This window comes from Nannobrachium achirus, assembly GCF_963921795.1.
Source record: "Nannobrachium achirus genome assembly, chromosome: 9".
In the NCBI taxonomy this organism is placed as follows: domain Eukaryota; kingdom Metazoa; phylum Chordata; class Actinopteri; order Myctophiformes; family Myctophidae; genus Nannobrachium; species Nannobrachium achirus.
In genome coordinates this window covers 10,206,300-10,233,089 of record NC_137818.1, presented here as the reverse complement: position 1 = coordinate 10,233,089, position 26,790 = coordinate 10,206,300, and the positions used below count along the sequence as shown (strand labels likewise).

The window sequence follows — 26,790 nt, the reverse complement described above, 5'->3', positions numbered from 1 at the left end:
AGAGACAACATTGGATATGTATCTATCTAAGGAGCTATTGTATGTCGGTGCTGTCAATATTTCAATTACAATACTGGAAAAATAAAAGAAAGAAAAAAAAGCTCTTATTGTTCTTATATGGTTTTCATAGCTTTAGTGTTTGTACACTGTTCTAAGTTTTCTAAGTATGACAATAATAAGGTGCGAAAAACAACAATATCTGGACCTTGATCAGCACATTTGCCACGACTGCCACGCTATCTCACCAACCAATGCAAATAGCTTCACGTTGTCTTGTTATCACTTGTTGAAACTAAGGGATGTGTTTGTTTCCCTCTCCTTTTCTCTGGACTGTCTCCTTCGATCTATATTCACTTCTATCCCGCCCAATCCACTCCGTTTCTCTCTGCTCTCCGCTCTGTGCCGTGTCTTCCATCTTTTTGACCTTGGAGAAGAAGGGCTTCACACCGAGGACCAGGACAGTGACATAGGTAGGTAGCCTGGAAACTGTGGTAGAAAAGTACCCAGATTTCTTACAATTAAGATTCCTACTATTTCACATACATTGTGTATGCAAGATTTGTTCTCTGCATGTTCACAGCAATAAGTACTCATTATGTTTCCCAAGTTTTCAGATGTATAAAATGTATAAAAAATATTTTGAAAACAGAAGATCTACAAGCTCACAATGCATTGCATCAAGACACATTGTGAGCTTGTAGATCGGCCACTTTCAAATGGCCAAAACACACATAGGTCTGAAGTTGCTAATGTGTGTTTAGTAAGAAGAATCTAAATCTACAAAGTAACTAGTAGCTAAAGTTGTCAAATAAATGTTGTGGAGTAAAAGTACAATATTTGGATCCGAGATGTAGTGGAATAGAAGTAAAAGTATTGGAAATGGGAAATACTCCAGTAAAGTACAAATAACTCAAAATTAAATTAAAGTACAGTGCTTAAGTAAACATACTTACTTACTTTAAACCACTGCAAACGATCCCGAAGTGGAATGCAACGGGGGAGTCGTGCACGCGGGTTTGGACGTCAGTCTAGGAGGTGCTATTGTTTGTGTCAGGTCAGGAGCAGACGGTATGAGTGATTATTGATCGTGTAATTGTAGCCTGTGTTGCAAACGCCTTGGCTGGACAGATAGCATACCACTCTGTCTGTCTGTGAGAGAAACCAGATACCATGTTAATGTGAATGTCAGCTTAATAGCTCTTAACTCTCTGTCTGTTCTCTGTCTCTGTCTCTCCTCTCTCTCTCTCTCTCTCTCTCTCTCTCTCTCTCTCTCTCTCTCTCTCTCTCTGTGTGTGCGTGCGTGTACATGTATTATTATATATTTGTGAGGACCAAATGTCCCCACACAAGTAGGGTAGAGATGGAAATTGTGAGGACACTGTTCTTGGTTCTCAGAAGAGAAATGTTTTGTGGTTCAAATATAACTGGGGAGTTGGCTTACAATTAGGACGATATTCAGGCAATTAGAGTTTACGTTTAGGGGTTTGGGTTAGACTAGTTATGCCTGAGTTATTCTCAGTTTAGGGTGTTTCAGGGAAGGGAGAAGAGTCTTGGGCATGTGGAGCGTTGTCCAGGGTGTTTTAGGGAAGGGAGAAGAGTCTGGGACATGTAGAGCGTTGTCCAGGGTGTTAGGGAAGGGAGAAGAGTCTGGGACACGTGGAGCGTTGTCCAGGGTGTTTTAGGGAAGGGAGAAGAGTCTGGGACGTGTGGAGCGTTGTCCAGGGTGTTTTAGGGAAGGGAGAAGAGTCTGGGACATGTGGAGCGTTGTCCAGGGTGTTTTAGGGAAGGGAGAAGAGTCTGGGGCATGTAGAGCGTTGTCCAGGGTGTTTTAGGGAAGGGAGAAGAGTCTGGGACGTGTGGAGCGTTGTCCAGGGTGTTTTAGGGAAGGGAGAAGAGTCTGGGACATGTAGAGCGTTGTCCAGGGTGTTTTAGGGAAGGGAGAAGAGTCTGGGGCATGTAGAGCGTTGTCCAGGGTGTTTTAGGGAAGGGAGAAGAGTCTGGGGCATGTAGAGCGTTGTCCAGGGTGTTTTAGGGAAGGGAGAAGAGTCTGGGACGTGTGGAGCGTTGTCCAGGGTGTTTTAGGGAAGGGAGAAGAGTCTGGGACACGTGGAGCGTTGTCCAGTGTGTTTTAGGGAAGGGAGAAGAGTCTGGGACATGTAGAGCGTTGTCCAGGGTGTTTTAGGGAAGGGAGAAGAGTCTGGGACACGTGGAGCGTTGTCCAGTGTGTTTTAGGGAAGGGAGAAGAGTCTGGGACATGTAGAGCGTTGTCCAGGGTGTTTTAGGGAAGGGAGAAGAGTCTGGGACATGTAGAGCGTTGTCCAGGGTGTTTTAGGGAAGGGAGAAGAGTCTGGAACACGTGGAACATTTTCCAGGGTGTTTTAGGGAAGGGAGAAGAGTCTGGAACACGTGGAACATTTTCCAGGGTGTTTTAGGTGAAGGGAAAAGGAGTCTGGGGCGCTGTGGGAAGTCTTACCATGATGATGATGATGAGAGCAGATATGTTACATCATTGGAATGTCACGCCGCGTTATGTGTGTCTTAACGTGTTGTTTTGCTCTTTCAGAATTACCTCCAGGCTGGGAGAGGATAGACGACCCAGTGTACGGGGTTTATTATGTGGAGTAAGTGGACCGCACGCACGCACGCACGCACGCACGCACGCACGCACGCACGCACGCACGCACACACACACACACACACACACACACTCCTCCCTTTTAATTTAACACTGATGCTTTCTTGCTTTTTCTTCTTTTTTTACTGCACAACTACATCAATTTACAATTTAGGCATTTAGCAGACACTCTTTATCCAGAGCGACTTACAATAAGCAGGTCATACATCAATACAATGTCAATACATCAACAACAATACAACAAATGTAGAAAACAATAACGTAGGTAGACCACCCACCTAATCAGTAAAAACACTTTTCTAAAACCTAAAATTGTTATCTAGCTTCATGTGTGGTCATCGAGGGAAGGGGAGGGTTACAGTAGTGCTATGGGTTTAGGTGGAGTCTGAAGAGGTGAGTCTTCAGTCCACGGTGGAAGCTAGGGAGTGAGTCTGTAGTTCTAAGTGCGACAGTCTGACAGCAGTTGGACTGTCTGGTACCAGTAAACACTACATGGATAGAGCCTGCGTTGTCGTCGTGTTTTTCGGCACACAGTGTCACAAAATAACTCGAGCAAGGAGAGAGCTTTATTATTGTTCAGTGAATGGCATCCATTTTAGGATGGTGGTGTCCCCAGGTGTATGTGTGAGCCAGAGTCAAACACCATGTGTAGGCTGCTACTGCTATGCATCATTCTGACAACCTATCCCTGCACTGTGTCTGCCTTCGATCTCTTAAAAGGGAAATTAAACCCCAGGCTTCAAGTTCTTGTTTCAGCAGGGTTTCTGCCGATCTTTAAAAAGTGTCAATCGTAAAAAAAATTGTAGAAGATTTAAATAAGGCCTTGATCTTTTTTGAAAGTCTTAAATTCATGGTTCAAAAGTCAGGTATGAAATTACTGCAGATTAAAAAACATGGCTACAGAAGCATGCAGCTTATAAAATGAATAATTGATGTCTTATTTCGGTGTCCAGAGCAATGGGTGTCCCAATATGCAAGCATAGACAGTTAGAGTTAGGCGACAGTGTTGTTAAACCGCACTTAAATCTAACAAATATTCAGTTGATGAACCACAGCTGTGTTGTTTATGGTGTGCTTTGTGCTAACAACAATGACAACAAAAGTGTACGCTTTGAGTCCGAGAGGCTCAAATCTGGCTCAAACGAAGTCAATGGCTCAAACGAAGAACAAACAACGGACCTTGATATGAAAACGTTTGAAAAACCACCGGTGTAGACACATTATCTCCTTTTCCACTACAGGATTGAACCAGAACTTTCATGAACCTGTGTGTGAAGTTCAGGGCCCAAGTTCTGCTTAACCAGACTTAACCAGGTCTGAACCTATAGGCTTATGGGTTCCCAGAAAGTTTAGTACTACATCAAGAGCGGGACCTAAAAAAAAAGGTTCCCAGAAACCTCTCTGAAACCAGGCTGTGCGATATGGAAACAAAACCAGAAAAAGGGAAAAAAATAGGTTCAAGTTCTGGATAGTTCTGGTTCCGCCTCGTAGTGTAAAAGGGGCGACTGTCTCACGTTTCTTTCTCCCCCCATCTCTCTCTTTCCCCTTCACCCTCCCGCCATCTCTCTCTCCCTCCCTCTCTCTCTCTCCCTCCCTCTCCCTCTCCCTCTCTCTCCCTCTCCCTCTCTCTCTCCCTCTCTCCCTCCCTCTCCCTCTCCCTCTCTCTCCCTCTCTCCCTCTCCCTCTCCCTCTCCCTCTCTCTCTCTCTCTCTCTCTCTCTCTCTCTCCCTCCCTCTCCCTCTCCCTCTCTCTCTCTCTCTCTCCCTCTCCCTCTCCCTCTCCCTCTCCCTCTCCCTCTCCCTCTCTCTCTCTCTCTCTCCCTCTCTCTCTCTCTCTCTCTCTCTCTCCCTCTCCCTCTCTCTCTCCCTCTCTCCCTCTCTCCCTCTCTCCCTCTCCCTCTCCCTCTCCCTCTCTCTCCCTCTCCCTCTCCCTCTCCCTCTCCCTCTCTCTCTCTCTCTCTCTCTCTCTCCCTCCCTCTCCCTCTCTCTCTCCCTCTCCCTCTCCCTCTCCCTCTCCCTCTCCCTCTCTCTCTCCCTCTCCCTCTCCCTCTCCCTCTCCCTCTCCCTCTCCCTCTCTCTCTCTCTCTCTCTCTCTCTCTCTCTCTCCCTCTCCCTCTCTCTCCCTCTCCCTCTCCCTCTTCCCCCTCTCTCTCCCTCCCTCTCTGTCCATCAGTCACATAAACAGGAAGACCCAGTATGAGAACCCGGTGGTGGAGGCGCGCCGCCGGAAGCCCCTGGACCCCTCTCAGCAGCAGCAGCCTCCTGAAGGTGAGCAGCGCTATATTCGAGGTTCGTCTCCTGCTCAACTCATTCCTTTTTATACTTTAAAAACTTCTTCATGTTTGAGTTTATAAAGCGTTTAAGTGTCCTCGCCCGCTGCGGCCGTCTCCCTGGTTGGTCTCCCAATCCTCCTCCTCACGAAACAGCTTTGTTGGCTTTTCCTGGGATTAAGAACTTAAACCCTGTTTTATAGTTAAAGAAATTATACTTGAAATGGCAAAAAAGGGTTTGCTATTTAAAGAGTAGTTCACCCCCAAAATTCTATTGATTACTCATGCCATGGAGACTTGAGTTCAATAATATGTTTTAGTTTTAGTCACATTCCTAGGACAATAATTTAATTACAATAAATGTACCCCCATTGATTCCGGATGGGGATCCAAATGCATTTGGGTCTCCATCCGACATCAATGGGGGTACATTTACTATAATCAAGTAGTCAAAAAATAATATTTGAACTCAAGTCTACATGGCATGAGAAATCAATCAATTTTGGGGGCGAACTAAGTAAAAATAAAATGTGTCCCTTGGCCGGCTCCCATTATTTCTATTCAGCTCAGTCAGTGATTTAGCTGAATCTTGTACCAAAGCCGGGGAGAAAGACCAAGTCATGTCTTCTGTGTGACATTTGATTCAGCTCCTGACTAGACTCAGACAACAAGATGGAGACGACCGCAGCTGTGGGGTCTAAGGGGTCATGTCCACATAAGCTTTATATACAGTATATATATTTTGCTGTCATGTATATTTCCTTGGTGAGGCTCCTCTTGCCAGTGCAGTGCGTCGCGTTTCAGTGCTCTCCACATCCAGCAGTGTTTGGCAAAATAGCAGTGGTGTAAAAAGTACTAAAATGTTTTGTACTTAAATAAAAGTATCAATACTGCAATGTAGAAATACTCTGTTACAAGGTACAATTCTGGAATTCTAAATTAAGTAGAGAGTACTCATTATGATGTCCCATTTCAAGTTTTCAAATGTAAAGACATCCTTTGAAAATAGCCGATCTACAAGCTCACAATGCGTTCCGATGGGACGCATTGTGGGCTTGTAGATTGGCTATTTTCAAATGGCCAAAATGTATATAGAGCTGAAGTTGTTAATGTAGGTTTTGTAATAATGATCCAAATCTACAAAGTAACTAAATAGTAACTAAAGTTTTCAAATAATTGTGAAGATTATTTGTGAAGAAAAGTACAATATTTGGATCCAAGATGTAGTGGAGTAGAAGTAAGTACTATAGTTACTTTACACCGCTGCAAAATAGTAGAGAAAATAGTTAAACTTTTGGAGCGGAGCGCCACTCATCAATGTCTCGTTTAATCCCGCCTTACAGTCCGCCAATTTACCACCTGACATTGAGTCATTACCACCACTACGAGAAGTCCATTACCATTGTTTCAGCAAGGCTATTTGTGCTAATAACGCGGGTGACGCGCTGCGAGGCGTTGAGAGCTTGTAGATCGGCTATTTTCGGCAAATAGTTTTGGTGTAGGGGTAAAAGAAAAGGAGCATACCAAGTACAGAGTAAAAGGTCAAGTTAACTAAAAACACAATCCAACATAGACTGATGACAGTGCTGTCAAACATGTCTATGAATCTCTATCTCTATCGATGAAAATCTACATCTCGCATTTATACAATAATGTAGAGGGGGTCCCTGCTTCATCTCTCTCTCAGCTAAGGGGTCCTTGGCATGAAAACGTTGAAGACCCCTGACCCAAGGCGTTCATCCGCTCATAAAATGCTTTTTCTGTGGACATGGCCCCTAATTCACTGTTTAGCTTCTTCTTGATTTAATCATACGTACTTTGTATTGCATTCTTTTACTCGTTGCTTTAGTTTGTGATTTGTGAGTTTTCATTCATATCACGGATATCCAGCTTGCTAAGTTCTTATAGCAGTAAAAAAGGTGTTTTGTGATATTAAAGATTGACCACATTATTTTACAGATTGGTATTTGAAACTGCTACTGAAAATTATTAATCTGTGAATATTTAAGTGCTATCCTGAATGGCATATTGTTTATTATTTGCTTTCTTAGGGATTATTCTATTTGATTATAATTGAGGGAAAAAATATCTGCACAAGTTTGAAAAATGTTGAAACCCAGCGTACCTATTTTACATTAGCCAGAAACAGAAATTATTTGGTGAAGAAATTTGGTGTGTAGGACTTGAGAAAAGATACAGTTAGCAACTCAGGTTTGTATTACTAAGAGTAGAGGTTTTAAATGCTTAATGATTTTGAATTGAATGTCCGTGTGTAGAAGTTGTGTTGGAACCAACGTGATTTAAATGTGTTGTTTCTATGTAGAAGTTGTGTTGAAATGCATGATATTTAAATGTGTTGTTTCTATGTAGAAGTTGTGTTGAAATGAATGATATTTAAATGTGTTGTTTCTATGTAGAAGTTGTGTTGAAATGAATGATCTTTAAATGCGTTGTTTCTATGTAGAAGTTGTGTTGAAATGAATGATTCCTTGGCATTGTCTCCACTCACACACTCACAGAGTGGATCGAGGAGCACTCTTCAGCGGGAGCCCCCCTGTCTAACTACGCCCCCAACCATCTGGAGACGTACCGGGACCCCCACCTCCTGCCACCCTTACCCCCTGGACCCGGGGGGCCAAAACGTAAGTCCAATAGTAAAACCTGGACTGGGAGCTTGCAAAGTTACCGTGTGCGGAGCGGACTACTATTTTGTATATTGCCAAAACAGCAGTGGTGGAAAAAAGTACTCACATTTGGTTGTTTAAGTAAAAGTATCAATACTGCAATGTAGAAATACTCTGTTACAAGTAAAAGTCTGGAATTCCAAATGTACTTGATCGAAAGTACAGAAGTATTTGCATCAAAATGTACTTAAAGTACCAAAAGTAAAAGTACTTATTGTGCAGAATGTCCCATTTCACAAGTTCAATGTATAAAAAAGATCCTTTGAAAATAGCTGATATACAAGCTAAAAAATCTAGCTCATGTTACGTTTGCACACGTTTGCACACTGCCGCCTGTTATTTCGTCCGTATTATAATTCTTTCGGACCAGGGTAGATTTTCCACAACTGTCGCGACTGGGCCTCTGCTTTCTCTCAGCAAGGGGTCCTTGGCTTGAAAAATGATATCCGTCTGTAAAAATTGCCCTATCCAGACCATAAATGCAGTTTTTGTTATGGTGAAAGAAATGCAAATACCTCCTTTCCATGCCATAGCTGAAGGCAGCATTCAAGAGAATTGCCTTTATCCAAACTCTCCTGAACTTGAACGCAGCATCTTATGTTGACCAATCCATGCACTTGGACAATCATGTCAAATCACTCACACGCACCTGTTTCTTTCACCTCCGAAATATTGCAAAACTCCGGACCATCGTATCCCACTCTGAACTTGAAATGGCTGTACATGCTTTCATCTCATCCAGGCTAGATTACTGTAACTCCATTTTTACCTGTCTCAACAAAACATCCGTTGACAAATTGCAGCTGGTTCACAACGCTGCTGCCAGGTTACTCACTAGATCCAAAAAGTCATGTCACATCACCCCCATTCTAGCCTCTCTGCACTGGCTCCCGGTACACTACAGGATCCACTTCAAAGTCCTCACGTTTACCTACAGAGCAATTCATGGCCCAGCCCCTACGTACATCTCAGAAATTATCCGTCCCACCCCTACCACTCGCTCACTCAGATCCGCTGATAAACACCTCCTTGATGTCCCTTGGACAAAGCTAGTAACCAAGGGCGACCGAGCCTTTGAGGCCATAGCCCCAAAGCTCTGGAACGCCCTCCCCCTGGACCTAAAAATGGCCCCCTCAGAAGCCTCCTTTAAGAGGCATCTGAAAACACACATGTTCAGACAGGCCTTTGGTCACTTATAGGCATCCCTGTTTTTTACTGTTCTTTTGTATTCCGTGTTACTGTGGGTGTTTTAATTTATTGATGTCTTCTCTGCAACTGTAGAGCTTATTTTTATTTTATTTTGTATCTCTGCAACTGTAGAGCTTACTTTTATTGAGTATTGTGTATCTGTAAAGCACTCTGTGCATTCGTGCTGTGAAGATGTGCTATATAAATAAAGTTCATTCATTCATTCATTCATTATGTTGAAAGAATTGCCCTCCCTGTGTAGAAATCCATTTCGCCACAGCTCCAGTATTTACTTGATTATGCTTAGTTCAGTGTGGTATCATAAAGCACCGAAAATAGCCGACCTCCAAGCTCACAACGCGTCGCAGCGTGACACGTTGTGAGCTTGGAGGTCTGCTATTTTCGATATTTTCACCAAAAGGCCCTTTTAGAAATGTCAGCCCCTGCCTCTCTAACATTCTCTGCACGTCCCTGTCCAGGAGGGAAGCCGTTCTTCACGCGGAACCCTGCAGAGCTGAAGGGAACCTTCATCAACACCAAGCTGAAGAAGTCGCGGCGCGGCTTCGGCTTCACGGTGGTGGGAGGAGACGAGCCCGACGAGTTCCTGCAGATCAAGAGCCTGGTGCTGGACGGCCCCGCCGCCGTGGACGGCAAGATGGAGACAGGTGAGCTACATCATGTTTTAAAACCCATTAAAGGACAACTCCGGCCTAAATAACATCTAGGCTCATTTTCCTACTTATATTGATCCCCAAAAACTGTCCATGGGGTCTATTAGGCAGAAATGGCCCTCTTGTCCAGTTTCCCCAGCAGAAACCAGCAGCTCTCATAGCTTAGAGTAGAGCCCATAAGCCTATTGCTTTTACACTATTTGTTGTGGTCAAAATTGAATGTGTTACTAGTCATCATTACTAACACATCCATTCCTTGGTTGTCCAACACGAGCCACCACAGTCTTGTAAACCATGTTTTGGGGTGAGCATTCGGCACAACTGCCAATCACAGTGTGTCTTTTCTGGGAGTTGTGTGTCTTTTCCAAAACACATAGCAGCCTAACATCTGTTTAGCAGACTAGCGGCTTGTGTGGGACAACAAATGCATGGATGTGTTTGTAATGACAACTAGTAACACTTTCACTAAAATAATAATCACTTTTGACGCAACAAATAGCGTAAAAGCGATAGGCTTATGGGCACCACTCTATGCTATGAGGGCTGCTGTGTTCTGCTTTAGAGTTTATTGCACCGTATGATTGATGTAGACCTGGAAAGGGGGTGAAATATTTTGGAAAAGTTATGGAAAGGTTTTGAAAATGCATTGTTTAAAATGAGTGGGCACCCTGTTTACAGGGGACGTGATCGTCTCGGTGAACGACACCATCGTGCTGGGCTACACCCACGCCCAGGTGGTGAAGATCTTCCAGTCCATCCCCATCGGCTCCATGGTGGAGCTGGCACTGTGCCGGGGCTACCCGCTGCCCTTTGACCCCGACGACCCCAACACCAGCCTGGTGACCTCCGTGGCCATCCTGGACAACAAGGAGCCCATCATCGTCAACGGCCAGGAGAACTACGAGTCCCCGTCCAGCCACGGCAGCATCAACGGGCTGCGCGGGGAGCCCCGCCCCCACAGCCCGTCGTCCGAGGCGGCGTCCAACGGATCGCACGGCTACTCCAGCAGCGACGTGGCCAACCTGGCCTCCTCCATCGCCACGCAGCCCGAACTCATCACCGTGCACATGGAGAAGGGAGACAAAGGTACACACACACACACACTATAGCTCATCACCGTGCACATGGAGAAGGGAGACAAAGGTATTAACCACACACTATTCAGTTCAGTTTGATTTATTTTTCAGCACTTTTGGACCGTTCAATACAAGTACATCAAATCTGTTATCAGTGCATTTGAACATAGCATAGTTTCAAAAAAATTAAGAAAGAAAGAAAGTAAGTTCAAGGCACAGAGTCCATTTGACATGACAACGCGTCCAAGGTGCCAAAAAAAGGGGAATGGGGAGAAGCATAATGCTTATCGAGCCCTACGCCTGGCTCAGCTTTCATAGTAAGAAAGTAAGAAAAAGGTTTGAAATAGTAAGAAATACATGACGTGTTTTTGTTGTCGTTCTTATTTACACATACATAATGCAGCATGCCCTCCCACACGTGATCCTCGGCCTCTCTCTCTCTCTCACACACTCACAATTCACTCTCTCTCATGTGAGATTCAAGATAGCAAATAAAGCCCTGTGGTTTGGAAAAAGCTCTCAGTGAATAAACATATAATATTGTCGTTATTATTATTCTCCTCCTCCAGGGTTTGGCTTCACCATCGCAGACAGCCTGACGGGCGGAGGCCAGCGGGTGAAGCAGATCGTGGACTACCCGCGCTGCCGCGGCCTGAAGGAGTCGGACATCCTGATGGAGGTCAACAAGCGCAACGTCCAGAACATGTCCCACAACCAGGTGGTGGACCTGCTCAGCAAGTGTCCCCGCGGCAGCGAGGTCACCATGCTGGTACAGAGAGGTAGGTCTTATGACAGAACATTCTATTTCTTTAGGCTTTTTTCCTCAATTACACTCACAAAGTGAGTTCATTGGCCTCTGGACGAACACATCATCGTCCAGGGGAGGGTGTGGTTGTAGGGGAGGGTATGGTTGTAGGGGAGGGTGTATCACATTTGCTGTTACTTTCCTTTGTATTGTTCCAATGCACCATTTACCATTTGACCACTTTGGTTGTTGCGTTCTAGGTACCCAGGAATCTTGATAATAGGTATATTATCTTTGCTACTCAAAAGGCCACAGAACACAGAAAAACACCTGCCATGGCTCACTGGAGTGGAGTTTAACATGTTAACACACATTTTAAGAACCAGGACAAAGACTGTTATGATTGGTAAAACAGCATGTCATAACAGAAGGTATGCGCATGCATAAAGTGAGTGGCAAATCGAGTGGCAAAGTGAGTTCAACGTAGTTTAACGTTGTTGAATGCAATCAAATAGGACCTTTCTGTTTGGATGTATGTGCTGTCAAGGCCATAAAGTCTTTTTTTGCCACTCAGTAGGCGTTCCTGCATAACTTCCTGGCATAATGATGATGTCACGCACATACCCTCTATTGCTTTAAGCTCTGGGACACCCAGACTACACTGTAAAATCCAGTGTTAATTGAATTCCTGATCTATAGACTGCTAGGATAATCTGGGTGATTTGAGGTCAGGAACCGAACCCCCCTCCCGACTATGGGGAGGGGGGGGGGTTCCCTGTTTGAGATTATCTTGGGGAGATTACGCTGCGGTGTCTTTCAAAGATCCAATCTTAAAAAAAAAAAAAAATCACGATTTGCTCATGGGTGGTCGAGGCCATCCCGATGTTGTTCAAAACATTATTTTTGGTGGGAGGGGGCCTTGTTTGTTTTCAAATGACTGAAAACTCTTTATCAATTCTCTTAGAAGAATCCTGTATTTTCTTTCGTTTTTTCGTCTTTCATCTCGATTGCGTCCTCTGCTGTTTGCATCGCGATACATCATTTTAAGAATCTATTTAAATGGTCACCAGTTTGGATCGATTTCAATAGATTTAGGATGAATCTCTATAGCGACCTAGCGACCAGTCAGAACAACCTGTTGGATCAGAAACAGATACGAGATTTCATGTCCGACTGCAATGATATATATACAGTATTGGTTCGCGGTAATGTGTGCAATATGTAGGAATGTGTGTGTGTGTGTGTGTGTGTGTGTGTGTGTGTGTGTGTGTGTGTGCGTGTGCGTGTGCGTGTGCGTGTGACTACTACTACTACTCTGCCGCTTGGCTGCGACTATAAAAAGAACTCCTGAAAACAGAGCGTACCGCCGGAAGGCTGGCTAGGCGTCTCTTTCTCGGCCAACAGCAGCGGGCGAACGACATGCCGAGTGAGTGGCAGGAGAGAGAGAAAGAGAGAGAGAGAGAGTGGGCGGCACGAAACACTTGGTCCTATACCGAGATGAGAGGAGGAGGAGGAGAGGAAGAGATGGAACGGATCGAGGGAGGAGGAAGTGGAGAGAGAGAGAGAGCAGACGAGTGTGGGAAGGAGTGGGATGATGGTGGAGGGAGAGAGACCTAGAGTTGGAGAGAGAGAGAGAGAGAGAGAGATGGGAGGGAAGGGTAGGAGGTAGAACTTGGAACCAAGGATTTTTCATAAAGTAAAGCCCTGCTTCATCATACAAGACTGTCGCACAGAACTAGTGAAAATAGAAGATCTACAAGCACACAATGCTGGAGGCAAACTGAAGTGTGTTGACCTGTGGAGTGGAAAGAATCGGCCTGATGGTGGCGCTAGATGGGACAGATGCATGTTTTGATGACATGACTTTAGAGATACTGTCAGACAGACAGACAGATAGACAGACAGACAGACAGACAGACAGACAGACAGACAGACAGACAGACAGACAGACAGACAGACAGACAGACAGACAGACAGACAGACAGACAGACAGGATGGGAGGCTATTGAATCAGAGAGATGTGATTGGTGTTAATTAGAATAATGTGTGTGAGGGCGGGTTTGTATGCTAATGCTGCCACGCCTCATTAATATGGAGGATTGACCTTAACTCTGTCTGCACCGCCACCGCGGTTTTCCCGGTCACCCTGAGCACAACGGTGGGGGCCGATGGGCAAGGAGGGTCACGAGCTTGACGTATTTATTAGAAGTATTCCTTAGGAAAAGGTACATGACATCATGACAGTAAGCTAATATTATTGATTCACTTGATTAATAGTGTAATATGTACACGTTGGGAAGCATATTTGGAAAAGTAAACGTATATCATGTATTTTAGGAATAGCTTTGTATGTTCATGAAAAAGAGAAAACCAAGGCACTTTTCTAAATGTTAAACAGCCTTTAATAGGTATTGGCTAAATCATAATTGAAAGAAAGGGTTAAAAGTGGGATCACCCACGCGTTTCGGCTCGTTTGAGCCTTCCTCAGCTTTGTATGCTACTCGGATTTACATATTGCAAAAATGCCTAGATGAGGATATAAAATGATGAGAGGCACTCTTGCCGATTTCATAAGAGACTTGTCGCCAATTGCAAGATATTTAAAAGTTATCTGGGGCCATGATGATTGATCTTCCCACTACTAGACTAATAATGATTTATATTTTCTGTGTTATCGTTTACAACCACAATTATTCACGTGTGGCAAGATCAGTTCCACTAGTTTTACTAGTAGGTTAGTGTGGGTTTAGAAGCCTTTTCAGAAGTTCATTTAATTTTTTCCATTTAATGATTTCCTTTATCGGATGTGATGAAGGGAGCTCGCGACCCTCCTTGCCCATCGGCCCCCACCGTTGCGCCCAGGGTGACCGGGAAATTTTCGGCAAAGTGGTTTGGTGTAGAGGAAAAAGAACATACTAAGTACAGAGTAAAAGGCCAAGTTTATTAGGTAATTACATGAATCCAAAATACACTGATGATCGTGCTGTCAAACAATGAAACTATATGGAATCTATGGACAGGCTGTGGGGGTCCCTGCCTCATCTCTCTCTCAACTAAGGGGTCCTTAGCCTGAAAACGTTGAAGACCCCTGCTGTAGTGTGATCAAGTAGGGGATTTATTTACCAAAAAAGTTAGAACATGACTCATCTGACCCGGGATTACCCCCCCCCCTTCCCTGCTCCGCGTCGGATGAATGTAGAAACGCGTTTTACTAAAAGCAATATAAACGATCCTCTTGATGTGTTGTGGCGTGACATTGTGGAGGTCTGTAACGTTGTGTTGTTCTGTGCCTTCGTTCGTTGTTGCTGCTGGGAACAAATTGCCATCTAGTGCATACGCCACCTGGCCCCAGCACATCTCTATTAGCTCTGTGTGTGTGCGTGTGTGTGCGTGCACACAGTGTGTGTGCGTGAGCGGCGTCCCCATCAGTTATGTGCTGTAATGAGTTGACCTTGCGTAGCGCCGCTAGAATAGCACTGCTCTATTGTGTTAAATGTCAGCGTCATTACGAGGGTGTGTGCGTGTGTGTGTGTGTTTGAGAACGTTATGGTGGCCGTTAGGCCCTGATGCAGAGAGAGAGAGAGCCTACAACTTCACCGAGTGTCGCGCTGCGAGCTTGTAGATCTGCTATTTTTTCATGAACATTTGTGAAAAGTCTTTGAATATTTTGACTCGATTCTATAAATGTCTTCTAAATCAGGGGTCTTCAACATTTTCAGGCCAAGGACCCCTTAGTCGAGAGAGAGATGAAGCAGAGACCCCCGCAACCCATAGATACCATATAGTTTCAATCATCAGTGTATTTTGAGTTAATGTAAATTTGTGTTACCAGATATTTAACCACTTGAACCGTCATTAATTAGATAACATTAGGAAGCAAGAGGCCCAAATAAGCAAAACTACCAATATTTACAAGTCCAAATCACTTATAATAAGCGGACCAAAAACATCACAATTTGGAGGGAAAGCCCGGCTAGAAGCTCACTCTTACAGTAGATGTGCTAGAAGCTCACTCTTACAGTAGATGTGCTAGAAGCTCACTCTTACAGTAGATGTGCTAGAAGCTCACTCTTACAGTAGATGTGCTAGAAGCTCACTCCACTCTTACAGTAGATGTGCTAGAAGCTCACTCTTACAGTAGATGTGTTATTTTCCAGCCCCCATAATTAATTTAGAACAAAAAGAGAAAAGCCACTTGTATAGAGCCCTGAGGGACTCAACTTTGGGGATTAAACACAGTAACATCACTGTGTTCCATTTATGCATTTTTAACTGAGAGTGTACTGTACACACAACATGGAACCAGTGGTGGAAAAGGTATTCCCATTTTTACTTAAAGGGGCACTCCACCACTTTTCAACCTATGTTCATATAATTGGTCCTCACTAAAAAATAGCTTTGTGGGCAGGTCAGAAACCCATCGTCTTTTGACATCATCGATTGCCAATCCAGCTTATAGAAACTGCAGGCTTTCTATTCCTGAAAAGTTGCAATTTTAAAGTTGAAGCCATTGTTCTCGCGATAATAAAAATCGAAATATTTTTTTCAAAAATATTAATACATTTTTCTTTTGGAAAATGATGATGTCACAAGACGATGGATTCTGAACTTCCCACAGCTCTCCTAGGAGACTTGGACTGAGTAGAAAAAAAATTGTGATATTTTATCATGAACATTAGTGAGGACCTATTATATGAAGACAGGTGGAAAAGTGGTGAACTACTCCTTTAAGTAAAGTATCAATTCTGCAACGCAGACATCTAGGCCTCCTCTGTTACAAGTACAATTCCATAAAAGTACAAAAGTGTTGAAAAGGTAACTAAACCAGTGGTTCTCAAACATTTAATATTTACAAATGAATATGTGTTCGTCCATGGAGCCCCCTCTTCCCCGTCCAACACTCCCTGCTAACAGGTGTTTTTGAACGTCCCCATTGCCTGCTATAAAAGGACGCTGCACATGTTGCCCTATAGAGCGTCGCAGCGGAAGTGGATTCCTGGGGTCACTTAATATTCCCCATTCATTTTCGCCATGGACTTTTACAAATACATTTATAACAATTATGTTAAGCCTCGAACCAAGCCATCCAGGATGGAGGTGAATCATGATCATATAACCTTTGATCCTATGTGAAAACATATTTTAATATTACATTATTTGATATACTACATTTAATAACTACCCTTTGTTTAGCGATTTTCAAAATGTTCTTTTCATAGAAAAGATGCTCTATAAACTCTTGAACTGTAAAAGAAAAAACGAAAAAAAGAAGAAAAAAGAAAAACATTAGAATATGGAGATGAGAGGTTTCTGTAAGCTGGCCAGTATAGTGCCAGACTTGATTTTCCACCATTCAATCGTTTTCGTTTTGAAACACACACTTGTTTTTGCAACGTGTCCCGCGTTGCGACCTTGTAGATCGGCCTATATATTTTCGCCGCGCGTTCATCATCTCCCAGAATAGGGGAGAGTATATAGTATATAGGGTTGTAGCAGGTTCACGTGTTTTTAAAATATTCATTGTGTCCTTTGCAGTTTTCTCTCTGCTGTTTACCATTCATTCCCATGCAGTAGGATGGATCCTCCATTCCTCCCTTGCTTCCCTGTGAAAGAGACACGTGCACACATAGACATCAAAGGGGGCTCGAGCCCCTGCCCTTTTATCCGTCTGTAAAAAAAAGTGCCCTCTGCAGACCATGAATGCAGTTTTTACTATGGTGAAAGAAATGCAAATGCCCTCTTTCCATGCCATTCAAGAGAATTGCCTTGTCCAAACTCTCCAGAACTTGAATGCCGCATATTATGTTGAAAGAATTGCCCTCCCTGTGTAGGAATCAATGCCGTTACGCCACATCTCCACTTGATTATGCTTTTAGTTCAGTGTGGTATATCAAGCACCGAAAATAGCCGACCTCCAAGCTCACAACGCGTCGCGCTGCAACGCGTTGTGAGCTCGGAGGTCTGCTATTTTCGATATTTTCACCAAAAGGCCCTTTTCAGAAATGTCAGCCCCTGCCTCTCTAACATTCTCTGCACGTCCCTGCTTCCCAGTGAAATAAAAGGAGGCCAAGCGTGACGTTTCTTCTCTCCATCTTGTCTTCCCCATCCATCCTTAGTTGCCATGACAATCACTTCTGTAGGTTCTGTCTCTGGAGAGAGAGAGGGAGGGAGGGAGGGAGGGAAAGAGGGAGGGAAGGAAGGAGCGAAGAAAAAGGGAGAAAAGGGAATAAAATATAAGGTCAATGACAGCGGGAAACAATGAAACGTGAAGCCATCAGATGTGGGTGAGGGTGGGGGGGGGGGGGTGTATAACGATGAAATGTGTTTGCTGGAGAGAATGGTAATTCGGTCACCATGCACTCCTTTTTTGGTTTTGTCGCTGTGTATTGTTGAACGTACGTGAAATCCGTCCTAACTATTAGGAGCAGTGAGTGGTATTAATACGTTTACTCATCCTAACAGGAGCAGTGGGTGTGGTTGACTCAATGTGGTCAACACATGCCAATAAAGCTACTTTGAATTGGAATTGATTTGAATTGACGTCAAGGCAATAGTATGCATTATACAACAGGTAGTTCCGTCTGAGCAATCCGATTGGTGGAAATGGGCTCTCCGGCCGTGCTCAAATGAGTTTAATCCTAGCCGTTCTTCTCAGACCAAACTGATCGAAAATGTATACAACAGGTTGTTCAAATGGCTCTCTACCCGTGCGAATAATAGGTTTAAGTTTAAGTTTAAGTTTAAGTTTATTTGATCAACACAGCATAAATAAAACATACAACAACACAATCATATATGAACAAAAAAAATCATTGGTTACACTGTTAAGTTGATCAAAAGGACTAGGCTGAAGCTTAGAGCTTGTAGAAGCCTATCCTATGCACACTCATGGTTTCAAAAGATTCAAGCAGCAAAATATAACAAAGAAAAAAGCACAAAGAGAAAAAAACAAAAACAAAGAAGAAATGACAAAAAGCTTACCAAATCAAGGATATACCAGTATTCAAAAAAGATGCAAATGTAGTTTTATAGGTAGTATAATAATAAAAAACAAAGAATATAATTTACTTTACCATTATAACTATTATCATTTGTAGAATGGTCCTCCTCAAAACCACATCCCATACCACCAATATTACCATACTTGCCATTACACAATCATCATGACTGTAACCCCAATACTTTATTTATTAATTTAAGTTAAGTTGTATTTAGCCAGAGTAATATGTTTGAGACGTTTTTTAAATTGTAAGATATTAATGCTATGTTTGACCTCCTCCGACAAGCCATTCCAGATTTTTACTCCGCAAACAGAAATGCACATACTCTTCCGAGTGGTAATAGCAATGCGTTGTTTTAGATTAAGATCCCATCTCAAATCATAACCCCCCTCCCTATCCCTGAACATTTGTAGGATGTTCTTAGGCATTACCACACTGGTCTAATCAAATGTAAAAATCAGTCTGTGCCGGGTCCTGTCTAGCACTATGCTAACATTGCTAAGTGGCTATGCTGGCCGTTTTCATTTTAAGTTCAGGGACAAAATTCTGGACGTTTTACTTGTAACAGAGCATTTATTTTTGATGCCGATTCTTTGTAACTAGTAATTCTACAACGTGGTATAGATACCTTCACGTAAACAATCTGGAATAGTCATTCCATCACTGCAATGAGCACCGCCTCTCGCACGCACGCACGCACGCACGCACGCACGCACGCACGCACGCACACACACACTACAGTCATGCATTACCAAGCTAAGCATGTGCAGATTGCTGCTAGTGTTTAATATGTTTGAATAATGTATGTGTGACATGCGCTCGCACGTGTGTGTGTGTGTGTGTGTGTGTGTGTGTGTGTGTGTGTGTGTGTGTGTGTGTGTGTGTGTGTGTGTGTGTGTGTGTGTGTGTGTGTGTGTGTGTGTGTGTGTGTGTGTGTGTGTGTGTGTGTGTGTGTGTGTGTGTGTGTGTGTGTGTGAGAGCGAGCGAGGTGCGCTCTGAGCATGCATGATGACTGGCAGTTCAGTGCGGGGGAGGGGCAGGCCTGCGCCTGACATGGCCTTGAAAACAGCCATCTGTCACATACACATCACTGTGTGTGTGTGTGTGTGTGTGTGTGTGTGTGTGTGTGTGTGTGTGTATGTGTGTGTGTGTGTGTGTGTGTGTGTGTGTGTGTGTGTGTGTGTGTGCATAAACATGGATATGTACTGGGGGTGAAAGAAATAGCGGATTCTCTCTCTCTCTCTCTCTCTCTCTCGCTCTCTCTCTCTCTCTCTCTCTCTCTCTCTCTCCAATGATGAGCAGAACCTAGGATTACATCATCAGCTCCTCTGAAGGGAAGATCTTCACCTCAGTAGAAAGCATGTTGTCCAAAACCCTTTAGTTAAATTTAAATAGCTGATCTATGCTGTGTGCTTGTAGATCTGCTATTTTCACTAGTTTTGTGAAATTTGAAACCTTTGAAACTTGGAGATATTAAGTTTCTGCTCGTAGATCTACTTTTGATGGATCATTGGTGGAAAACGTACTCACATATTTTACTTTGGTAAAAGAATCAATACTGCAATATAGTAATACTCTGTAACAAGTAAAAGTCTGGATCAAAATGTACTTAAAGTAGCTAAAAAAAAATAAAAATAAAATCTACAGGCTCACAACGCTCCCATCGCTGTGAGCTTGTAGATTGGCTATTTTCAAACAGCCAAGATATAAAATAGGGCTAAAGTGGTTTATGTATGTTTAATATAATCATTTATATCTGCAAAGTAACTAAAGTTTTCAAATAAATGTAGTCGGGTAAAGGTACAATATTTGGATCCGAGATGTAGTGGAGTAGAAGTAAAAGTACTGGAAATTGGAAATACTCAAGTAAAGTACAAATAGCTAAACATTTTACTTAAGTAGGCTACAGTACAGTAGTACATTTACTTAGTTACTTTACACCACTGGAGACTATGGATTGAAAACATCAACTCTATGAGATTTTTTCTTTTTACTAAGATAATAAAAACAAATTGCCAAGTCAAGCCATATTTCCAGTGTCTTTGACAGGATGGCTGTACTGAGGAAGTGAATAAGTGTTGGGTAGGGATGGGACGATAAGCGATATTATTGTTTATCGTGATAAAAAAAAAACACTCACGATAATCGTATCGTGGAGATTTAATTTATCGTGATATCGTCCTCCGTCATGCACTGTGATCAATTCACCTTTTATTTGCCGAGCTACATATCTGGTACCATTTAAACCCTCTATAATTGGTAAAAGGTACTTATAATACACGTACTTGATGGTCTTTTTTTTTTCGCTCTTTATGAAATGTCTTTGCCAAAAAATAGCCGATCTACAAGCTCACAACGCGTCGCGTTGCGACGCGTTGTGAGCTTGTAGATCGGCTATTTTTTTGGCAAATGTTCCACCCCAGGATAATGGATTTTGATTATCGCGATAATATCGTAAATCACGTCCCATCCCTAGTCCTAGGTGTTTCAAACGTCGGGCAGAAACCTTTTATCTCCATACCTGAACTAGTTTATTTATTTATTTTCGGTGAATTAACGTACTTACTTCCATACAAGAGTGTCCCACAAAAGTAGTGCAAATTGCAGATGCACAAGGGCGTAGTGAGCTTTTAGATTTGTAATTTTGGACATACAAGGATTCCACCTGACAGCGGCGATGGGGTTGAATAGCTTGGTGTTTCAATGCAGTGTGGAGGCAGTCCGTGGCCTTGGTGTGTGTGTGTGTGTGTGTGTGTGTGTGTGTGTGTGTGTGTGTGTGTGTGTGTGTGTGTGTGTGTGTGTGTGTGTGTGTGTGTGTGTGTGTGTGTGTGTGCGTGTGCGTTGCAACATGTGCTACACCAACACAATGGCCTCTTCAACTTGTTTGGTTTTAAAACCTCTTGCCTCCGTGGTTATTCATTCATTTGGTCTTTCTTCATCGTGCCACTCTAGTTTTGTCCATAACATTCCATTCTCCTACATGTGTCCCTGAGCAAGATACTTCAGCGCCTGTCTACTTTAGCTTTAATAACACCCACTGCTTGTAATAGTTGGGATCAGTAAATGCACTCATAATTTAACAGATTAATAATGACTAGTTTGTGGTTTAGTAAATCAAAAAATATCTATATTCAAAATATGGACTGTTATTCGTCTCAGGTACTCAATTATGGTCTCTTTCGTCAACCTTGTTAAGTTCAAAACGGTTAATTTCCAGTATTCTAATAAAAACAGTTTCTGACCCACAGCGACGATACAACGCATTCTGGACCCCGACCTTTATTATACAGCCTTAATACCCGATTAAAGCTCCTCCCGCCCCCCTATAGACACTGTCTCTGCTCTCTGGACTCATTCTGCTGAGTCTGGTCCGTTCAGTATTCATAAAAACAGGTCCTATCTGAGCGCCCCGCGTCGCACCTTTAGCCATCCGTCCACAGCCATTTTAAACAGAGTGACGGTTGGAGGGAACAGATTAATTGTTGCGTTCCAGGGCCTTGTTATCGTCGTGGCCGGCTTCAGCGGAGCGAGAGAGAGAGAGAGAGTGAGAGAGAGAGAGAGAGAGAGAGAGAGTGTGAAGACTTAATGCATCATTCAGAAGCCGCGTGCGCTGCCGCGTGCGCACGTGTGCCAACGCAGCAAGCTACTGTATGCGTACCGTATTATTTTTTGCCAGCTTCTTGGGATGGTATAGTGCAGGGGTTTTCAAAGTGGGTGACGGGGCACCCTGGGGTGCCGTGACGGAAGTCCGACTCCACGGGTGCCGTAGGAAAATTTGATAATATTTGTAATTTATTTGGACACTTACATTTTAAACTTATCATTTTAAACTTAAAGTACAAAGTTATTTTCAGTCAATTCTAACCAAAATGGCTTTTATCTCAACATTTTCCTCACAACATAATCGCTAAAATATGCCATAAATATAAGGTGCTGGGAGTGAAAATTATGAATATAATGTAGGGGTGCCCCGGATGAAGAAATTATTTATAGGGGTGCCCCGAGTCAAAAAAGTTGGGGAACCCCAGGTATAGTGTGTATATATATATCGTTGCTGCATGTCAGTGGAGAAACCTCCCGTATTTTAACTTTTTGTTACAAGATCTACAAGCTGGCGACACGCTTTGAGCTTGTAGATCTGCTACTTCCGACGCTTCTGGATTTGAATCCTGAAAAGTAAAAGTTTAGACGATTTAGGGTAAAACTAAACATGCATTTATGTATGTGTTCACAAGCTAGCGTGCTTCACTAATTTTTCAACCATCATATATATTTTCCAACAAATGCAAGCACAGCAGCCTCTGTTTCAGCATGCCAACATTCCAGTTCTCTTGGCTTCAAATCTCTATCCATGATGTCATTGGTAGACAGTCTTATTTTTATTCAATCTTTTAACTTAATAACTGTTGAAAACTTGTGAAATGGCACATTCTGAATTTGGAATACCGGACTCTTTCTTGTAACGGCACGCGTTCATGCAGTCTTTGCGGACGGTCCCACAAAAACGGGGCGAGGGAGACGGTGAGCGAGAGACAACAGAGAGAATAAATTATGAATCGAGGGAGAGAGAGAGAGAGGGAGAGAGGGAGATAGGGAGAGAGAGATGGGCTTTGCAGCAACAGAAAGTTTTAACTTTTAATGATTTCCCCAACGATGGTGCAGTGTGAACATGATGAAGGAGAACTCGGGGCTCTCACGCCCTCTTATTAACCCAACAAGACCGGAAAAATACCTAAAGATGTCTTCCAAAGGCTAATGGTTTTCTGAAAAAACCTATGTTTCTATATAGGTGGTGCTCTCAACCTTTCATGTCAAAGGTCCCCTAGAATTATATGTATTTGCCGCCAACCCCCATCTAAAAAATATTTTGTTCCAGGGACCAAGGGAAAGAAAGATTGGTGTTACAAATGCTTGCCTCAAAAATATATACATTCAAAGATTTTTCAAAAAATAGCAGATCTACAAGCTCGCAGCGCGGCACTCGGTGCGGCGCTGTGAACTTGTATATCTGCTGTTTTTTAATAGTTAAAGCATAAAAATAATGGTTAAAATCTAGATTTACATGGACCACGTTCCGGGTCTTAACTGGTTAACCCCTTGAACCCCAGCAGCGTCCGTGTCCTGGTGGGGGTAAAACTCTCCCGACGCATCGTGACGTGAGTTTGTAGATCGGCTATAATTGATGCAAAGATGTTTTAACGAGGCGGTAAGAAGACTGAAAAGGTCACCGCCGGCATTGACGTCCAGGAATCGATTGAGCACATAAGCATTTATTTTTACTTTGTCCCACAACAAGCAAAATATGAAAATAGCCGATCAACAAGGTCACAATAATGTAGAGATTTTGGCCTATAATGTCCAAAATAGAAATAGATTATTAACCGATTGTTTTATTAAATTGACGTTTGTTAGTTTTTCTTCCCATGAATGATTAAACCGACTAATTGGTCTGAAGAAATTGATTTTTCTGCTACTTTTGATGCTTTTGTGTGACGCTGTACTAAGCTATAATCAAGTATAGGGCGTTCATTTATATTGAAAAAACGAAACAAAAGAGTTGAATTAATACTTTGCGTTTGAGTGTGGGGAGTCCAGGTTCACTGTTCTCTTATAGAAAGCTTCTGTGGACCTTTTCACACCTGACAACATGATGCGTGACACATTCTAAAGGCCTCTTAACTCTTAATGGACCCTTGACATGTCAAAATGCACCCTATGGGTCCGTGTATATACTCTGAGTTCATTTATATTTTATGGTTAAAACAATACGCTTTATGGTAAAAATAAAAATAAATAAATAACAGGGGTCTCCCTGTCTCTCCAGCTCTCCAACGTGTCGGTGTGAGCTTGTAGATCGGCTATTTTCAGCATGCAACCAAGTGTAAAATCAGCCATTGCGACACCATCAATTCGCCCGCTAAAATATTCTTTTGTCGACAAAAACTACCGTAAATTTAGTAGACTAAAATCTTGTGATATTTAGTCGACTAAAACTAAACTGAAGCTAAAACGTTTTGTTAGTGCTAGGGGGCTTGGGTTGAGTCTGAAGAGGAGTCTTCAGGCCACGGCGGAAGCTAGGGAGTGAGTCTGTAGTGCAACAGGGAGTTTATTCCACAGTTTGGGGGGGGGCCAGGAGGGCGAATTGTCTAGGACGAGTGAATTTTTGTCCTGGGGTTTTTAGCAAGGATTCTGTCCTCATCCGTGTAGCGTAGTGACACAGTTCCACTGACAAGGTGTGTGCATGCTATATTTGACATGCTAGACTCCTGCCAGCCCACTATGTAGGACAAGCAGTTTACTGCCACCAGGAGCATAGCAACAGAGGCTCCTTTCCTGCTCCCACTTTGTCATTTGTACTTTTATATTAGTATATGTAATACAGTATTTATTTTATTTCTCAGTGTTGATTGATTGATTGATTGATTGATTGATTGAAGACTTTATTAGAGGTTTTGCATAGGAAAAGGTACAGTTTCATGACAGTACAGTTCACTGCTACAAGGTCAACTCACACCCAAAAAAGATTATGGCTTGTTTCAATTGAGATGCAGTGTTATGCATCACATAACACTGATGCAGAAGAGATCATCAGAAAAAAGAAGGAAAAAAACTGTCGAGTCGTGAAACACAATGCAATGTTGTTTTCAATTACCAGTTTCAATGACCAGTTCCCAGTGTTTTGCAGCGTAGCAAGCGATGGCATGACGTGCTGTTCCTCAATGTAGTTTACAGTTTACGGGGTCTGTAACTAAGGAGTAGTCTGTTCACCTCCAAAAAAAATCAAACCTCTGTTCGAAGTGGAGCTGTGTGTGTGTGTGTGTGTGTGTGTGTGTGTGTGTGTGTGTGTGTGTGTGTGTGTGTGTGTGTGTGTGTGTGTGTGTGTGTGTGTGTGTGTGTGTGTGTGTGTGTGTGTGTGTGTGTGTGTGTGTGTGTGTGTGTAATGCGTCTTGACCCAAGGAATCCAGGGAAAAAAGAATTTTAATTTTCCGATCTACGGTTCAAGAGTTACGGGGCAAAACGTAAAGTGGGCCGTTATAGCGCCACCATGAGGCCGAGTGATGTAATTATTTTTCGATTCATTCTTAAAATCATTATGAATCTCCTCTCCGAGGTTTGAAACTGTAGCTCCTATGGTTTACGAGAGAAAAATACTTGAAAGTGATTTCTTGCATTGTCCCATTATAAGTCAATGGGGACAATTAAGCGTCGTTTTTTGCCGATTACGTCGGCATGGTAAGGCGGATCGGAACGAAAGGTAATAGAACACCATTCCCGGCCGAGCCGCACATTTTGATGTATATATTGCGCGAGTGGCGTAAATGGTGCGGCACTAGTTACGCGCCGAAGTTTAGGCTACACGGACGGACGGAGACAGACCCACACACACGGCCACGTATAGGGAGCTTGTGTTCCACACAGCTCCAAAAACAATCACACACAGCCTTGCATTCATGGAGATTTATTTTGTATTTAATTTTTTTCATCCCCAAGCCAATAATTTCAATCAAATTATTGGTTCATGAATGCCACAAAAAAATGAAAAGAAAAGATTTTTTTTTTATAAGTGAACACTTATCTTCGAATCCCGAAGATAACGAGGTTGTAGTCAAACGAGGGTTCATGGCCTTAATGCATGTATCAAACCGTATAGAAAGAAAGAAAGAAGAAGAAAAAAAAAAAGAAAATAATCGAGGAGAACCGTTCAGGGGTAATATACTGTATATACCGTTGTATGTCCACCTGATCTGTGATCAGTGTTCTGACATTAGGAGCCAGACACTCATGTCCAGCAGAAGGTTGTCCTTCATTTCATCCAGTAGTTTGAGACGAGAGGCGTACTTCGTAGAACGTAAAGATGATGTCACACACTTGTGGCTCCAACTCTCTGGAAATAACTTGGTGCTGCTGGTTCCAGCCCATAGAACCGCCTATATATATATATGTTTGAACATTGTGCATTGTGTGAATTAACAGCAGTTTAAAAAAAACGGGGGGCTGGAGCTTAATATGTTCTCATGCCTGTTCGCTCTCAGAAACGGCTCGCCCCTCATGACAATTGACACCTCTGCGTTAATATTTCATGGGGGGAGGGGAGGTGTTGCATTGATCTTTCGCGGGGGAGAATCTCCGCGTGTGTGTGCTCGTGCGCGCGAGCGTGCGTGTGTGTGTGTGTGTGTGCCTTTGAGGAATAGAGAGAGAGAGAATGAGGGGGTGGGTGGGTGGGTGTCTGTTGTGAGCAAGTCGCTGCTAGTGCATCTGTGAGGAAGAGTAGGGGGAGGGCAGAGAAACCAGAGATACAGAGAAGGAGAGAAAGATCCTGGTTTGCAACAACGTGCGAGGCTTGAAGAAGCAGAGGCAGGGAGGGAATAGAGAGCAGGTTTCGGGGAGGGGGCGACAGCGGCGGTGGCGGGGCGGAGGTTCCACGCATGGCAGGAGGGGCAGAGCAGGCGACGGCGGGACGCTCCAGAGAGACTCGCCTTTTTTTTTGTGATGACGACACTTAACCTGCCCGGGCTGCGTG

The 26,790-nt window shown here is 43.3% G+C and overlaps 1 protein-coding gene across 1 annotated transcript in view; it reads left to right on the top strand.

Annotated features, from left to right (window-relative positions):
• LOC308291914 (membrane-associated guanylate kinase, WW and PDZ domain-containing protein 1-like) overlaps window positions 1-26,790 on the top strand; it is a gene marked incomplete at its 3' end in the record, with an annotated part of 183,682 nt that overhangs the window by 132,666 nt on the left and 24,226 nt on the right. The window contains exons 8-14 of the mRNA XM_080734060.1: window positions 432-470; window positions 2,564-2,621; window positions 4,808-4,902; window positions 7,424-7,546; window positions 9,256-9,441; window positions 10,126-10,533; window positions 11,093-11,302. Of these exons, the coding sequence (XP_080590186.1) occupies window positions 432-470; window positions 2,564-2,621; window positions 4,808-4,902; window positions 7,424-7,546; window positions 9,256-9,441; window positions 10,126-10,533; window positions 11,093-11,302 (1,119 nt within the window). The remainder of the gene's footprint in view (window positions 1-431; window positions 471-2,563; window positions 2,622-4,807; window positions 4,903-7,423; window positions 7,547-9,255; window positions 9,442-10,125; window positions 10,534-11,092; window positions 11,303-26,790) is intronic.